The sequence below is a fragment of the Eleutherodactylus coqui genome, chromosome 4 (assembly GCF_035609145.1).
Source record: "Eleutherodactylus coqui strain aEleCoq1 chromosome 4, aEleCoq1.hap1, whole genome shotgun sequence".
In the NCBI taxonomy this organism is placed as follows: domain Eukaryota; kingdom Metazoa; phylum Chordata; class Amphibia; order Anura; family Eleutherodactylidae; genus Eleutherodactylus; species Eleutherodactylus coqui.
Genome location: NC_089840.1, coordinates 32,615,272 through 32,633,716, shown reverse-complemented (window position 1 = coordinate 32,633,716; position 18,445 = coordinate 32,615,272). Strand labels below are relative to the sequence as shown.

The following is an 18,445-nucleotide window of genomic DNA, read 5'->3' as shown; positions in this document are numbered from 1 at the left end:
TCTTCCGCTCAGACTGCGGCAGGCCCAGCACTTCACCCACATTCTCAATTGCTACGTTTGAGAGCACAGAGGTTCGTGGACCATCACTACGCTGAAGGCCAGAAAACCCCTCTTCCTCTCGCTTATACAATAGGCTCTAGAGATCCTCCTTCAGATGATGTGAGCAACATCAACCCCGATCCATGGAATTTTTCCATTCCCCATATTCTTTCTTTCCTTCTAGACATTGTGGATATGGGGTTGAGTCTCAGCGCAGAAACTTGAACCTTTTAGGGGGCTAATGGTCCTCTTTCAATGCCCCTAGCATACAAATCTGCGGTGTGTGTGTGTGTTTCTTCAGTGCATGGCACATAATGCCCATCCTTACCACTGCCTGTCGGCACCAATGGACCTCAACTTGGTCCCAGATGCATTGCAATTCTCTCCCTTTGAGCCCATGCGTGAGATCTCCGCTACTATCTGGGAAGGTCGCCTTCATGGTAGCCATCACGTCGATCCACTGCATCTCTGAACTTAACGCGTTTTGATGTAGATTTCCCTTGGTGCTGCATCAGGACTTTTTCCTGTTCTACCCTTTCTCCCTCAGGTGGTTTCGCCTTTCCGTCATATGCTCGATGTCGCACGTGTGCTGCGGATCTATCCATCGCACAGTATCCCTCCACCATTCTAATTCACTGTTCCTCATCACAGACGGCCCCATTGATGTCTTGCGGCCTCTTATTTGGCCATCACAGAAACCTACCATGCCAAGGACAGGACTCCGTCTCTTCTGGCCGCGGCCCACTCCACTCAAGCACTCAGTACATCCTGGATAGTATTCCATAACGCGTCTGCCATTCGGGTTTGCAAGGCCGTGACCTGGTCTTCGCTTCACACGTTCACATCGCTTTACAGGGTGCGTACTTTCGCATCTTCTGCAGCTGCTCTAGGTCGCAGGATTCTGCAGCCTGCAGTACCCTAACCGCTTCACCGGTATTTCTGGCCCACCCCTAGGGACGGCTTTTGGATGTCCTAAGGTCTTCGCTGCGTCCCCCAATGAAAAGGGTTTTACAGTAAGTAACAAATCATCCTGTTTATATGTACATAATAAGAGATGCCGTCAGACGGCAGATGAGCGCCGGCTTGTTGGCTGGACGCTCTTATGGGCTATTGATTGGGAATAAACATTCATTTGGCCGATCGTCAGCCCGTGTAAGAGGGCGCTGATGTACTTTATCCCCACAGAACTTCTCGCATTACATTAATAACTTACTGCTCTTCTGGCCTTGTAGATGGGATAGATCGGAGGTCTCGTTAGTGCCAAACTACTCAGCTGGGGTCTCCCGAGGATCACATAACGACTTGAGATCTCTTAATGCTGCAGACAACAAAGGAGACTAAACCGTCCGTCTGTCCTATATATATGCGCAACTGTGTAAAGTTATTACCGCCCCGCACCCCAGGGTGTATCTGTACTGGGCGCTCACACATGTGCTTTGCCATGATTTCGATTGCGGTGTTTTGCCACGTTTTTATTTTAGTTTTCCAACAGCGGATTTTAGCGCGCCCCTTCATTGTGATGGGTGCTGAGGTGCGCTAAATGTGTCAAAATAGAGCAGGCGGCGCTCGAGCGTAGGACTGCAAGGCCCCACTGAAATCAATGGGAGCGTTATACTGTGATTACCGCGGAGTTCAAAACGCCGCGATAAAAGCGCATGTGCGAGAGCCCTAACAATGTATAGCTGATCGCTCAGTCGCTGCACATCATTACAGCTCGCCATTATCGAGATAAACGCTCGACCTAATGATTATTTGCATGATAATTGTGCCGTATTAAAGGCTCTGCACATCTGCTGATTATTACCATAGATTTGTGGCTAAATCCACAGTGGACGTTAGCCTCACGTCTGGACCTGGCCTACACCACCCTTGGAAGGCTCACACAGAGCCAGAGACGTACTGGCGTATAACCAGAATACCCCTTTAAGTTTTCACCCATCCACTGGATTGCTGAAAACAGGTTGGGTGGAGGGGGGGGGGGTCCGACCGCTGGGACCCCACCAATTCCGAGAATGGGGGACCCTTGTTCTGTTTATTTCACAGTTTAAAACGCAGACACCCAATTCTGTTGCGGAAAATGGAGCGGGCGGTTACACAAGCGTAGCAGCAGCTGTATTCCACACAATGGCACGGACGTATAGCTGAGCATTGAGCTTTGCTATCTCTGTCTACCCCCTAGAAGTGAATTGGAACGGCGCCCCTCCATTTATTTCTCTGAGGGTATACATCGGCTATGTTTCTGCGCTGTTGTATGGAATGGAGCCTCTGCTGTGTATGTATGACCTGCGGCACCATTCCCCACCTCACTACAGAAATGGAACATTGTATGTTGAACTGTGAAATTAGAGCCACACGGGTCCCTCATTCTCGGGATCAGCGGGGATCCCAGCGGTCAAACCCCCACCAATCTATCAGCTTTCACATGCACGTCGCACACAGAGCACTGCTACATGGATTGTTCATCTCATACAACAGGGATCAGAAGCAGCACAGCACTGAAGATGAAGGACCTGTGATGTCACCGTCATGCTCCGCCCCTGGTCACATGATAGTGACGCTCATCCTGAGTGAATGACTTATATGGTCCGTCCCTGATCACATCATGGTGACGTCATCAAAGGTCCTGCATCGTTGTGCAGATTATGGACGGACTACAAACGCCTTGCGGCCTCAGTTGCTATGGAATACTAACGAACATCTAGCTGGACAGCAGTCGTGTGCGTACAGGACCCCTAGTGATGTCACCGTCATGTGATCAGGGCCAGAGCATGTAACTCCCTCACTCGGTATGAAGGTTCTTTGACGTCGCTGTCATGTGAAGCATGTAAGTCACTCACAAACCCACTCACTCACGGACTGACAGGTCCTCGGTTGGTCTCATTAATGAGCCACATCCGACTCTTCTGTTCACTGCAAACTTTGAAATACAAGTTTTCCAAAATCCCTAAAGTGTTCGGTGTAAGTTGACAGAGCACAGAAATCGGCGTGTGGTGCCCGAGAACCGTTAGGGACCTGACTGTTCCCGTTAAGTCATGTCCACTATACTGCTATGAGCTGTTTGACAGATAGTAAAATATTTCTCTGCCGTTCGGTAGAAGATCCCGGCGGATCCGCTTTGTTCTAACCTGCTCTGTATTACTTTAGTGATTGACGTTTATTACCTAAGTGTTTTCTGCTTCTAGAACAGGGAGCCGCTAATGCCTTCACCGCAGTTCATCAAATCCTACTTCAGCTCTTTCACAGACGATATTATCTCCCAGCCGCTGCACAAAGAGGAGAAGTCAGATGAGGATAAAGATAAGGAGGGCGAAGCGGCTGTAGTCAAGGAGAAGTAAGTCACCCGATGGCTCTAAAGCGGGCGCCACACATGAGATAAATGTCACCCGAACCCATAGATGTTTAGTAGAGGAGATGAAGTCCAACGTGTCGCCTCCTTGTCTTCAGTCTGATTCATGTCCTACACGTTAGGTTGTTTGGTACATCCCTTTCCTTGGGGTGCTTTTACATGGGACAACCATCCGGACAACAGATGCCCAACAGTCCATCCCTGTGATAATCGATCCTATGCTGCGGACCCCACCGATCAACCACTGATGAACCATCCTGAGAATGGATTATGGTTTAGTGCCAGAAAACCCATTTTTGGTTTTTCTGGCACTAAAGGGTTGTCCGATTACCAGACAACATTCACCCTATAGGGCCCACTATACTACAAAACCAGAAGGAGCAGTACTTGCCCATCCTCTACCGCCACGACCCAGCACTGCAGCCCCGCTGTGGTTCCAGTGTTTGTAGCAGCATCACCGTCCCAAACGCCTGGCATCATGGCACCCAGCATGTGAGCGCTTATGGCAAGAGAACGGGTGGTGAAGCTGCAGCAGTCAGGTTACTTCTCCCAAACTAGAGCAAAAGCGACAATTCAAGAAAAACATAACAGGCGACCATATTTACTGATATGATATATAAATACAAGGGAGCAGCATGCGGACCAGGCAAAATACTGACTAGATGCAAAATACTAATGGCCAGCCACCCATGCCGACCACACATTGGGGGGGGGGGGGGGGGCTGTTTAGTATTTGTATATAAATACAGCATGTTAAGTGTGTTGGACACACAGGTACATGTAGTGCACCGTGCAGACTTACAGCCTATTAGGCCACTTTTCGGATCCAGTTGGCTACTCTGTACTTTACAAGTGGACCACAATAGTGGAGACCCCCCTGGGCTTCTCCAGCATTTTAAAGTCTGACCACTTACTGCAAACGTTACAATAAATACGATTTATCAATACACAAACCCCCATCAAGGGTCCTCGTTACCTTGTGAGTGCCTATACGAACGCTGCCTTCACCACCATTAAAAACAAAATACAGCAAAATGGGCAATTAAATTCATGAAAAACATGTTACTACTATAGGGGCGGCCGCGTCGGCGGACCTGGCCCTTCACTGATTGATATGCAAGTGTAGTTTACCAGCATAGTAAATAACAGATATATAGCGAGCGCTGGAGCTGCCCTGCTTGGTAAGATTTTCCTGTTATTCTCTAAATGTTATGTTATGGTCGCGGTCCTGTGAAAACGGCTATTTGTTGCGTTCCTTCTTTATTTGTGTGCAAAATGATACAAAAGGTCTAATAACATATTGAACATAAATTCGCGAAAAACATAGACCATCTGCCACAGCTGGGACCACGGTGGGGCTGCAGTGCTGCATCGCAGCAGCAGAGGATGGCCAAGTACCGCTCCTTTGGTTATCTTGGCACAGTGAGCTCTGTAGGGAAAATTTCGTCTAATAACCGGACAACCCCTTTAAATGGCTCCCGATCCAGCGCAGCCGCGGCGATCCCAGAAAAAGCAGCAGTCATTTTACATTCATTATACACACATGAACAGTATACCAAACACGTGCTTCATCTGTGATACTGCTATGAATGGCACATGATTGCCGGAGATGATGATTGGCTGAGTGATCACATGTACAGCAAACAGCGTGACTGCTGCAGCTTCTTCTGGGGTCACAGGAGTGGGGAACGCTAGAGCTGCGCTGGATGGATTGGAAGGAAGCCGTCCGTGCAGGAAACCCGCAGAAAATGGAGCATGCTGCGGGTGATTTCCCGCACATGCGATCCGCGCGGCAGGGAAAAAGGACATTCGCAGGTATTTACTTACCTGCAGGTGTCCAATGCATCCCTAAGGGCGTGGATCACGCGGGACACCCGTGCGAATTTGCTAAATCCATTTTTGTAGTGGACATGAGGCCTAAGGCCCCTCCACACACTTCTGGTGGTAGCTTCTCTCCAGTCAGCTCAAAGGATCAGCCATGTTAAAATCCAGTCCATCAGATTCTTCTTTCCCCAACGTCTTCTGTTGGTTAATGTTGGATCACCCCATTCACCTCAGACAGTCGCAGGATTCCTCCGATCTTTCTATAATGTGTATGGTCACCTTAAGGTATTAGTAGCAAACTGGAGAACCGGAGTTCTGGCCTACGAGACCCGGACTGTAACTCTGGATCAGGGCAGGATAAGTAATGCAGAGACCTGACTAAGCTACAGAAGGTAATATCAATATTGGTCTTATCAAACACAAAGGGGAGATTTATTAAGATGGCATTTCATACAGCGGTCTTAATATTATCCCTGTTATGCCAGATCTGTGGAGAGGGGCACGACTCCTTGTATTGGGCGCAACTTGGCTGCTTTATGCGCAAAAATCTAGCCGACGTAGACTTCTGGTGTAACTTGTGCCGCTCTTTGGGGGTAAATCCTACACAAATGTGTCGGGTTGCAGCGGCCACAACCCCTATTTGGGGAAGGGGCATATGGCACTGCATACCCTTCAGAAAAACGCAGAATGTCTGCACAGGCAGACGAAAGAAGCTTCACCAATCTCAGTTCATCTAACTTGCCAGGTTTCACTGTTTCTGGAGGAATTGTTCTCTTACCGCCTTTATTTGTCTTTTCAGATCCGGTTACTTAAAAGCAAAACAATACATGGAAGAGGAGAACTACGACAAAATAATCAGCGAATGCACAAAGGAAGTGGAGGCCAAAGGCAAGTACATGGCCGAAGCATTACTACTGAGAGCCACCTTCTACCTGCTCATCGGGAACTCTGCGGCTGCCAAGCCTGACCTGGACCAGGTCATTAGCATGGAAGCTGCCAACGTGAAGGTAAGGAGCCATAGCCATACTCAAAGTTGTAATCCTTGTGGGGAAGAAAAGCCTGCTTGGCTCAATTGTAAGACATTGGGAGTGTAATCCGAACTGGAGCAAAGGAGAAGTGGGGCACGTGTCCGTAACGGTGGGGTTGTGGCCTCCTAAATGTAGTAGGAAGTCATAAAGTGCTGCAAGTGCCCACTACATCCCAGCAAGCCTCAGTGCTCACGGCACGCTGTACTAAGGGGTTCACATACTGCAGACAGCAGGGTCCGGTGATCATACAGTATTACCAGTATGGTAGCGGGGGGGTTTGCGGGCACAAAATGGGAATTCTGAAATGCTGCGATCTAGGAGGTCCAGCTAAGTAGTGACGCTCTGGACTCACACAACACAACAACAGACTGACCTACAACTCCCAGCACGCATTGAGCTTGTTTACCGGTCAGCACTGTAGCTCCGCCCACAGCTCACAGGTCCTACAACTTACCAGCACCAACCCCCTCCCACTCAGAGTGCCAGAGAAAGTCAGCCGACGGACGGGACTATGAACTGCAGCTGAGCAATACAACACAGTGCTTTCACTCCTGTGCTCCCATCATGCACTGCTCGCAGGATGTTGGACTCGAGTGAGCGCCGTGGCCTCTTCACTGCATACCAGGCACGGCACTGTGCATTTTATAGTTACATTAGCTGGTATTGCAGCTTAAAGGGGCTTTCACGCAGACACATTCCCCATGTGTTTAAAATAAACTAGACTATACTCTCCCCTCCCAGCTTGCCACTGTTCCACGGCACAGCCGATAGTCTCCCCTGCGACAGATGGTATGCAGCCTGTGTATAAGACATCACAGGTTGCTACAGTCAATCACAGTGATCGATTGTTGAGATCTGTTTATTGGCTGCAGTAGCCTGTGACGTCCTGTACCCAGGCTGCTGCAGCCTGTAAGCAATACATAACAGGGAAGACCACCGGCTTCGCCACGAAACACAGGAGAGTATAGTCTTTTGTTGTTTTAAACCACAGGGAGCATGTTGGCATGAAAATGGTGTAAGTCTGACAAGCCCCTTGAATTCACTTAAACGATCTGAGCGCTCTCTGGCCATGTGACGAATGAATGGGATGTCACCTGCCTGTGAAGAGGCGGCAGCGCTCGCCCAAGCATTGCAGTCTCTTCAAACATCTGATTGGAGGGGTCCCTAGAAGTGGACCCGCACTGATCGGATGTTGATGACTTGTCCTGAGGATAAGGTCATCAATACGAGTCTCTGAAAACCTGCATACAAGTTTTTGAATGGGTTTCCAGGACTGTAATCCTGTGCCTCGTATTGTGGCTCACTACAGCTGCATTCAGTTTTTTTAAAATACGGAGCTGTGTCTGGTGAACAATGAAGGGGGCGCTGCGGTCCTTCAAACAGCTGATCACAGGGTCTGCCGAGAACAGACACCCCCACTGATCTTAAGGACAGGCCGTCAGTATTAAAAGTCCAAGACCCTAGGATATCTTATGGCCAGTGAAGTCCGACAACTAGGACCCCCACCAATAAATGAATGAAGGGAATGCAGGGCTGCTGAAGCTCCCGCTCACCTGGCAGGGAATGGGGCTACGTTAGCGGTGTCTGCACTGACGGGTGGTTGGAATCCTTACTGGGGAGGTGATTCAGCACTACACCAGTGCTGTGCCTTTCATTCAGACAATCAGTAGGGTCTCAGAGGTCAGATCCCACCGATCATAAAGTATTAGCATACCCTAGCAATATGCCATTACCATATGGGACAGGACCCTTTTAAACCCTTGTGACGGCCCCATTGCCTTTTTACGGCCTGTCTTTGTGGACTTTAATCATCAGGGACGTAAAAACATCCTACTGAAGGTAACCAGGAAGCAGGAGATGTCACCGGGGACAGCGGTGACCGGTCCCTGGGCCTGTGATCGCCGCTATCCAATGGATAACGGTTATCACGGAAAAATTAAAAAACTAAATGTAAAATAAAGTAAAGTTTCACCTCCCCTCATGGATCCCGATCCATGAGGGGAGGTGAAAATGCCCACCTCCGTCCTCCGCGATGTTCTGCGGCGATATGGTCCACAGAATAAGAATCATCTTTATATAGCGCCAACATATTCCACAGCGCTTACAATACAGGGAAAATAAAACAGAACCACGGTTACATGAAGTAAGCAGTTGATGGAAACAGTAGGGATAAGGGGGCCTGCTCCAACGAGCTTACATACTACGAATAGTGGGGGTGACACAGAAGGTAAGGGGCTGGAGATGTGCACGGTATGGCGAGGTGGAGAGTGTGGGATGCTATATACAGACAATAGTCAGACCGTGTAGCGGCGGAGTCGGTATGACTGCAGATGCCAGTTAATTATGGCTAGCAGGAGCTGCAGTCAGTAGGACAGAAGAGCTCGCGCCCCCGAAGACTTAAAATCCCTGTATTACCGGCCAGCATGTGCAGCCTGGAGCAGAGAGATGTTACTGGGGGCCGCTGTATGCGATTCCCGGTCACATGACGATTTATCCAATGGATAAGTGATTATGTAAATTTTTTTTTAAAAAGTTGAAAGTGTTTTAAAAAAAAAAAAGGTTAGTTTCATTTTCCCTCGCAGATCATATCCGTGAGGGAGGATGAAATTAGGTACCTCAGGCACCTGGATTTATCCATGGACCTTACACTGGCTTCTGCGAACACACCCGTCGCCAAGATGGCCGATACATATGCAAAAGCCACAGATTGCCCGGGTAATTTAAAATCTCCCTGCTCCTGGCTAACAATTGTAGCCGAGAGCCTGGAGATTTCACCGGGGGCTGCGGTACGTATTCAGTGGTCACGTGATCGCCGCTATCAAATGAATAACAGCGGTCACGTAAAGGTGTAAAAAAAAAAAAAAAGTTGAAATTTCACCTCCCATCACGGATCCGATCCATGAGGGGAGGTGAATTAACTTAGCTAAGGCCTCTAGTGATGTTCCCCGACGGGATCTTTAGCCGCAGACCTCCCCCTAACTTTGGTGCATGCGCCCGTTGGCAAGATGGAGGTCGCAAGCGTAGAAGCTGAGGTTTACCCAGGAAATTTAAAATCTCTTTGCTTGTGGTTACTGAAGGTATCAGAGAGTCTGGAGCAGTAACTGAGGGCAGCGGTGAGCGGTCTCTGATCACGTGATCGCGGTTATCCAATAAATAATGATCACGTTGTGCAGCCAGACATAAGATTAGGGCAACAATGGGTATGTTTCTGAACACGGGACAAATAGGGGGATCCATTTTGGGGTGAAATTCTTCATTCTTGTGTGTGCTGTACAAAAAAACTTTTTAAAATGACACGATTGCCAAATAAATGAAATTGTAATTTTTTTCCTTTTGCTTTGCTTCGATTCCTTCAAATACTGTGGGCTCTGAATACGCAGTACACACCTAGATGAATTCCTTAAGGGGTCTAGTTTTCAAAATGGGGTCATTTGTGGGGGTTCTCTGTCGTTTTGGCCACGCAAGGGCTCTACAAGTGGGCAATGGGGCCTAAATCACCTTCTAGCAAAATCTATGTTCTGAAACCCACCAGCTGCTGCTTTTGGTTTGGGCCCCGTTTTGCATACGGACATAAGATTAGTGCCACAATGGGTATATTTCTGAACACAGGACAAACGGGTATCCATTTTGGGGTGTAAATCCTCATTTTCATGTGTACTGTAGAAAAAAAATAGGTCTGTAAAATGACTTATTTGCAAAAATATTTCTCCTAAATTGCATTAATTCCTGAAAAAAAACCCTGTCGGGTCCAAATACTCATGATCCCCCTCAGTAAATATATTAAGTGGTGGTAAGTTTTTTAAATAGGGTCATTTGTGGGGTATCTATCATTCGGACTCCTATAAGCCTTTGCAATCTTGGCTTGGTGCAGGAAAACAGTGTTCCTCAAAATGCTGAAAGTAATGTAAAATTTGTTTTACAAATCTCTTAAATGGTTAAAAAAAAAAAGTTTTTCAAATGTGTGTCCAGAATAAAGTGAACAGGTAGAAATATATATTAGCAAAAATTTGTACAGTATGTTTGCACATATTTGAGATTATAGTTGAAAATGTGAAAAAATAAAGTTTTCCCAATTTTGGCGCTTTTAATAAATATACACAAATTCTATCAGCCTATTTTAACCACCTAAATGAAGTACATGTGGTGAAAAAACAATGTGAGAATCACTTGGATATGCAAAACCTTTATGGAGTTACTCTGTTAGAGACACGTGAGATTTCCAAAATTTGGCTCCGTTACAAAGGCGCAAACAGGCTTGGTCACTAAGGGGTTAACTAACCGTGTATCACTTATGTTGTAGTAAAATTATTTCCTTTTTGTTTCCCTAGTTACGCGCAAATGCCCTTATAAAACGGGGCAGTATGTATATGCAGCAGCAACAGCCCATGTTGTCCACTCAAGACTTCAACATGGCTGCAGACATAGACCCCCAGAATGCCGATGTCTATCACCACAGAGGGCAGGTGAGCAGCTGACCCGGGGGAGGGGGAGCCGTGGCTGGGACGGGGGAGGGGGAGCCACGCCTGGGACGGGGGAGGGGGAGCCGCGCCTGGGACGGGGGAGCCGGGGAGCCGCGCCTGGGACGGGGGAGCCGGGGAGCCGCGCCTGGGACGGGGGAGCCGGGGAGCCGCGCCTGGGACGGGGGAGCCGGGGAGCCGCGCCCCGGGACGGGGGAGCCGCGCCCCGGGACGGGGGAGCCGGGGAGCCGCGGGACGGGACCCGGGGAGGGACAGCCGCGGGACGGGACCCGGGGAGGGACAGCCGCGGGACGGGACCCGGGGAGGGGGAGCCGCGGGACGGGAGCGGGGACCCGGGGAGGGGGGACCGGGAAGGGGGTGGCGGCTAAAGTAGTAATTTTAACCTTTCTGTTTACAGCTAAAAATCCTCCTAGACCAAGTGGATGAAGCCGTTGCAGACTTTGATGAATGTATTCGATTGCGGCCAGATTCTGCCCTGGCACAAGCACAGAAATGCTTTGCATTAGTAAGTAGTGACGTGTGCCATCTCGCCCGTCTGCGACATCGGGGTTATCCGGCTCTCACATTGGGAAAATGTAATTCTGGCCAAAGCAACCAAACGGATGTTTGTGCCACCATTTTTAAGAGCTGTCTCTTTCTGCATGGCTACATCATGTATGTACTGTATATAGATCACCAGAGAATGAAGGGGTATTACTGAAGATATGGGGGGTGCATATAGGGGCTGTACTGGAGATCTGGCCTGATACGGACTTCTCTCTCCATCTACGTCTATGGAAGTCACAGAAACTGCTTCTATAAGCAGCCACTTCTGGCTAAGCTGGGTTACAGGGATCCCATTCCAGTACTGAGGGGTTCATAGATTGCTTATTTAGCATTTAGGCCACAGTCCGCTGTTTATAGGTCATCTGAATAGCAAGATTCGGACAAGTGACTGTCGCCCACCAAAAGAAAATAGACCCTAAAGTGCCATCATAGTGAAGCATCAGCAAATATTAGCTGACCTCAGACCGCCACTCTTCCGGCTGCTGATCTGTAGACTGGGGACGGCGCCGTACAACCTCCACCCGGCTCTGCAGGCGTGCCTGAAGGGAGGGGCGACATCCGTTACCATTACTTCATATTGTTTATAAACTCATCTGTGTCATCTCTTCTGTCTAGTACCGCAAGGCATACACTGGAAGTAATCCGCTGCAGATCAAAGCTGCTTTGAAAGGGTTTGAAGACGTCATTAAGAAATTTCCAAAATGTGCGGAAGGCTATGCCCTGTATGCGCAGGTGAGGCGTCTGCGGTCCTGTTTTGTATTGCAGTGTAAGCCATTGTCTCTTATTTCGCGGCTCTTTGGGCTCGCTGTTCTGATGTGCTGTGAGGATGTTTCTTCTTTTTGCTCTGGAGTCCCAAGACAAGGCGCTGCTTGATTACAAAAGTTACTTTTGTAAGGCTGAATGCAGACGGCCGGGTGGGCTTCCACATGTGGGATCCTGCAGTGGAATCCAACCCTGTGCCCAGCTGGTGACCCCTGCGTGCCTGTCCGGATTATTGTTATCTGTGCTGCGGATGTGGTGGCCGGCGCTCATGCACAGTACGGACAATGCCATGTCGTCGCTAGACAATGCCACGGCCTTTCCGCAATGATGATTGAGAAAGGGCTGCGGGTCAGACGGCTTCCATTGATTTAAATGGAAGCTGTCCGCACGCAATCCGGCTCAAGATAGAACATGCCGTAATTTTTTCCCGCGAGCGAGGGGAAAATTGCAAGTGATTTCTGCTCGTGGGCAGGATACCCCGCTTTTACATTGCATGCTTATGGCAGGTATTTGTTGCAGAATCCGGAGGCAGATGCCCGCTCTGGATTCCGCAATGCAATTCCGGCCGTGTGCATTGGGCCCAAGAGAGGCTTCCAGCGTTGTACTGTTACCCATCTACAGGAGCGCCCACAGTCCTGGGGGCATCACCTTCCAGTTCTGGCAGCAGCACTTACCTCCCATGAGACTGAAGATGCACCCTAAAGTAGCTGCCTCAACTTGATCAGACCCTTCTATTAACTGAGTTCCAGGCGCCGACTCCTCCATCAATCAGCTGTTCTTGCCTTCGTTAGCTGCATAGTATTACACGGTGTCCATTCAGATGAGTGTAAGTGACTAATGATCACACACTAGGAATAGGAATGCGACATCTGTATGCTGTAGTCAGACGCACGGTCAGTGGATATCTGGTTGGGACAATTCCATTTTCAGTGCAGTGTCTTTTAACTCTTTAAGCACCAAGCGCTGTAAGTGTACGTCACAGGTTTAAAGCTCCTGCAGTCTAGCAGGAGCCGGTCGGATGCTCGGCTGTAAGACAGCCAAGGACCCGGAGGAGAAGAGGGATGTGGTTTATATCCGCTTCTGCCTTCTCTTTTCCAGCCTGCCTAGCACTCAATGAGCCCTATGTAGTGAGTAGAGGAGGTGGCAGAGCTGCACGTCATCGCCTGGACACGGATGATCACTACAATATAGCCCCCGTGACCCGGTATTGCTTCCTGCCATAGTTAGGCATTAGACGTCTGGGTGCCTGTAGCTGGATCCTATAGGTGATCTACAAAAAGATCAACGAATGCCTTAGATTTCTATCAGTCGTCCCTGTAACGTCGGAGAACCTGCATAGAGATGGGAATGAAATATTTGAAAGCTGTCAGTAATCTGATGATCGCCCACAGAATAAGTAACAATGGCGCCCACTGTTCTGCCGCTCCGCCATCTGTGCGCCAGGTGTAGGATGTCGGGTTCTGCTTAGTAAATGTCACTTCATCTCTAATTTGTATTACATAAGATTTGCCGTCTCCTGGGATACAGACGTCCCTCTTACTCTCATCTGGAAGTGTATTCTCTGTTCTCTTGCGTTGCTGCTGTAAAGGACTATTCGCACGCCCTCTGCAGGGCCCGGTCAGTGAGTGCGTTGGCTGATGTGTCCGTGGACTAACTGAAATGTCATATCGGAGGTGATGGCTCCTTCCTGCAATGGCCGATTAATTAACCCTCTGCCGTTAATGTTTTATGTAGGCGCTAACAGATCAACAGCAATTCGGGAAAGCTGATGAGATGTATGATCAGTGCATAGATCTGGAACCCGACAACGCCACTACATATGTTCATAAAGGGTAAGCGGCTTCTGATGGTCGTTCTAATCCAAGTAAAACCCTGGTGTCACGGGGAATATTGCTGGAGATTATAACTTGCCCTTTCGGCTGCTTGTTGCCTTTTGCTTCTAGAAGAGAAGAACCCAATATTAAAGCACCACACGGAGCGACATGCGGTGATCTACACGTACATTATAGCTTAAGAGGTCTCGATACAGTGAAATCTGAGTGAGGTCTAAAGGTGCTTTTACATGCAAACGATTATGCAAATAGATTGCTATTTTTTCAAAGTGTTAATGGCCATTAACACTTTATCATCTTCATTTGCTTGTAAAAAGGCCTCCAGGAGCTGTTTGCAGAGCCCAGCCTGTGTTTAAACACACACCCAGCTGTGTAAACAGCTGGCGACACATTCCATTGTTCTCCTCCTGGCTAGTATAAACATGCCGCAGGGAGAATATTCTTCGGTCTATTAAAAGGTGAGCGAAATACATTCAGATGGATGTGTCTGCGGCTGAACGATGGATTTTAAGTGAGCTAAAATCCATCCTTCAAACGAAAAGTGCCCGATACATGGAACGATTATCGCTCGTTTTCAGCCGCTTGGACCAATTTTGAGCGATAATCGTTGCGTGTAAAAGGGCCTTTTAAGTACAGAGGCCGTACCCATTACATAAATGTGGTGAGATCCGCCAACCCTCTAATGTAAATGGGGCTTTTCACCTCTGCTCCTGACAGCACATGTTGGAAGCAAGGGTCAGCCGTGTTAAATTTAAACATACCTGATGTTTCTGTATTCAGGAGGTAAGTCACCACCAGAGGTATCGGTCAGCGGCTTACTCCCCTCTCCTCATTGAGAACACACAGAGCTGTCAGGAATAACTGCTGGATGAACACGCAATCTGCCAAACACCCATCTAAAGTGTATGGGCAAACCTAAGAGTGTGTTCACACATTGCGGACTTGGTGTGGGTTCTCCACAATGGAAAATGGGCAATATTTGGTGCAGATTTTTTATGCAGATCCACAGCAGATTTCGCACCTTCAATTTAAGGGGATAAGCCTGCTGCAGATCTGGAGCAAATGGTGCAGATTCACACCAAAACCTGCCGTGTGAACGTACTCCATAGTGGGTGCCTTTTCTCTTGCTGGTTAGTGGCCAGTTCTAAAAAGCACCAATTATGTAAATTGGTGTTCATTCACTGCCTTTCACACAATGCAGAGGATTATCTGGATGGAGACGAACAGTCATCAATCCGATCTTTCATCCCCATATAGCAATCATTGGTCAGGTGCCCACACCGGATGAACCGAACCGAAAATCGGATGAAAATGGCACCCTTTCATTTGACTGGGTGTGCGCAGATGGGCTTTCTTTTACTTAAATAGTCCAAGTAAAAAAAATTTTAAAAAATGCAGCATGTCCGATTGTCCGATTTTCGGATGAGACTAGCACATGTCTGTGTGCTGACCGATGCGACACTCTTGGGGCAACTTTTTATTCGTCCATGTGTGTATATCCAGCGAACAAAAAAGGGATCGCTCGTTCGTCAGGTGATTGGGCTGTGCCAAAGGGACAACAATCAATGTGCGAACAATTGTGCCTAATAATTGGGCTGTGCAAAGGGCGCTTAAAGGGCTTGTCTGACTTCTAGCCGCTTTGTTGCAGGAAGAAAACAGTTCTCTACATTGCACAGTGGCCCAGGTTGGTACAGAAGTCTAATTCCCTTCAGTAGTACTCGGCCTGCAATACCAACCCTGGCCACTGCGCAATGTACAGAGCTGTTTGCTTCTTGCAGCAAAGCGGCTAAAAATGGGACAACCCCTCTTAACTTCCACTAATCTGATTGGTCAACTGAATTTTTGCAGTATCCCCTACAGTCACAGATTGTGGGCTGTTTTGTGACTTTGTTCCGACCAGGTATGGGTTGTTTATACCCTGCAATACAGTCCATCGTCTTTATAATTTCGTTTGTGCTTTCCTTTTAGCTTGCTTCAGCTGCAATGGAAACAAGATCTTGATAAAGGCTTAGACCTGATCAGCAAAGCCATTGAAATAGATAACAAATGTGACTTTGCCTACGAGACCATGGGGACAATAGAGGTTCAGAGGTAAGGCCCGGCCCGGCGCTGCATAGTGATGGAAGCTAAACCCTTGTGTGACCGATAACCGTATCCTGTGTCTGTTCCAGGGGGAATCTGGATAAAGCCATCGACATGTTCAATAAAGCCATCAACCTGGCAAAGTCTGAAATGGAAATGGCGCATCTGTACTCACTATGTGACGCCGCTTACGCCCAGACAGAAGTCGCCAGGAAATACGGCTTGAAGCCTCCAACGCTGTAAACGGACTCCCAGCGATGAGCGACGCGATCGCTACGAAATATTGATCTTTTAAGACAAGTATTTTCTCCAAGGAGAGTTTTTTGCATCCCAAACAAAAAAAAAAGTGGAATGGCGCCCCTTGTCTTTCTGCTTGTGGTGTTGTCATTCATCCCTTCTGTTAGGTTTTTTTTTTTTTTGGTGTTGTGGGACGAGGGCGTCTGGGATCATTTCCTTTGCCAATGTCAGGGGGCAAATCACGGCACCGCTGCATGAGAACAGGAGGACGTGGTAAACTGCTGAGTCGGGTTGGTTTGTTTTGGGGGCGGGCGGTCGTTGTGGCGGCGAGTTTTCTTAATTTTTTTAATGTTTCTGGTACTTTTTTATAGTTTTTTTTTGTTTGTTTGTTTTGTTTTTTTTTTTGTTTTTTTTTTCCCCCCTTGGTTGATTTTCTGTTCTTTTGTCCTTCTCTTGTACATAACGGATCACAAGACTGATTTCTTCCTTTTTATTAGTGACAACAAACTATTCAAAATTTTTTTTTTTAAGTTGCGGCTGTAAGAAATAAACGGATCCTTCGCATGCCAACCTTTACGCCACCTCTGATTACAAGTCGTGTTTTCGTTCTAGGTTTCATATTGGCAATTCACTTTGTGTTGGAATGGAAAATGAGAAACCTGCGACCCGGCCTGATATCGAAGGGTTAAAAAAGTTAGACCACAAATAAACCAAACTCAACAAATGTGTATTTGTCAACGGATTCTGTGAATCGCCAGCCAAGAACAGCCTGCTACCTGCTGCTATTCCTCATGGGAGTCTACAAGTAAATGGACAACTGGGTGTTCCCATTCCCCATGATATTGGCCAATCAGTGTTGACTGTGCCACCATCGGTGGGACACACCCTAAAGTTGTCGATTTATTCATAGTATCCCAGGAGGAATAACTAGTCATCAGCACAGCGCTGAGTGAAGGTACTCGACCCTTGGTTTGTGGAGAATGCAAGTGCTTCCTTAAAGACGTCTTGAGAGCCGACTGGTCCTCTATCGGTCACTTTTGGAAAAGTAGTGTGACGCCCGATCAGGAATCAAAAGTAGTATTTATTCCCACATATTAACCCTTAGTGGGGCTCCTTTGGCCCTAATGACATCACATATTCTCTGTGACATTATTTCTTAACATCTGGGATACTTCAGCTGGTATTTCCCTCTATTCATCCTGCAAACATCAAGCAAGAAAATAGACGCTGTTCACATTTGCTGACCTAGTTCATCCTAAAGACGTTCCCGTATGGACTTATAGTGGAAAATCCATATACTCAAACCAACATAAAATGGCATAGGCTTTGTTGGACTTGCTTTATAACCTGTGACCCGGAGGAGAGCTGTGACCATCGCCTATAGACTAATATGGAATAGTGTAGGCATGCAATGTGATCTGTGCAGTGAGGGGGAGGAGGTGAGCTGTGACATCCCCTATTGTGAATCCTATGTTATATCTATAGGTCTCAATGTAATCGTGCCTGTTATAATGCGATCATTGCTGAAAAGTTTCTGGCAATGATTAGGCCTAGTGGTCAGTGGCAGAACTGCAGGATTCTAGGTTTTTTTTTTGTAACATTAAAAATATGTTGAAAATAAAATGATCAAAACTTGATTTACACAAGAGGTCATTTTCTGGTGACACATTGCCTTTAAGCCACCTAGTCTGATGACACGGCACCATGTAAATCACACGTGGTTCAATATAACGATGGGACTGAGATGTACAACCAGACAGACCGCAGACAAGAGCAGCACTGCTGGACAGACATCTCCTCTAGACAGATGCTGGCTGTGGCTTTAACCTAAGCATGAGCCATACTGTATAGATGCAAGTGCCATGATATGTTGTATATGCTCTTTGGCTTCTGGAGGTATAGTGCTGGTGTAATAATAATGTATCACATATAGTATCAGGACCACGGTCAGGCAGTAAAGTATATCACGGAGAGTATGTGATGTCAGCCCCGCTGAGTATTACCGTATGGGCATAAGTACTACTGGTTCTCGCTGGGATCATATAAGTCGGCCATTAGGCATTTATAAACCAGGACTGTGGCATTGCCTCCCAGGAACGTGTGAGCCGCTCGCTTGTCCTCCACCTTTTACTTTTCTTAAAGGGCTGCCATGTTTTTGCGAGGAAGAGAATAGGACAAAAACCTCAATTTTGTGCGATGCAACAAATACGTAGGATCTATAGGAACACATGGGCTACGAAACATTGCGGCAATGTAAAGCGTGTCACGATT

General features: G+C 47.7%; 1 protein-coding gene across 2 annotated transcripts in view; it reads left to right on the top strand.

The window, feature by feature from the left end:
- TOMM70 (translocase of outer mitochondrial membrane 70) overlaps positions 1-16,898 on the top strand; it is a 29,574-nt gene extending 12,676 nt beyond the window's left edge. The window contains exons 5-12 of one of the 2 annotated variants that reach the window (XM_066599182.1): positions 3,222-3,370; positions 6,009-6,216; positions 10,566-10,700; positions 11,113-11,220; positions 11,877-11,993; positions 13,758-13,855; positions 15,824-15,946; positions 16,027-16,898. In XM_066599182.1, the coding sequence (XP_066455279.1) occupies positions 3,222-3,370; positions 6,009-6,216; positions 10,566-10,700; positions 11,113-11,220; positions 11,877-11,993; positions 13,758-13,855; positions 15,824-15,946; positions 16,027-16,180 (1,092 nt within the window). In that variant the 3' untranslated portion in view covers positions 16,181-16,898. Of the gene's footprint in view, positions 1-3,221; positions 3,371-6,008; positions 6,217-10,565; positions 10,701-11,112; positions 11,221-11,876; positions 11,994-13,527; positions 13,719-13,757; positions 13,856-15,823; positions 15,947-16,026 lie in introns of those variants that run through there. The other variant, XM_066599183.1, reaches the window with a different exon arrangement.
- Positions 16,899-18,445: the final 1,547 nt, after the last annotated feature.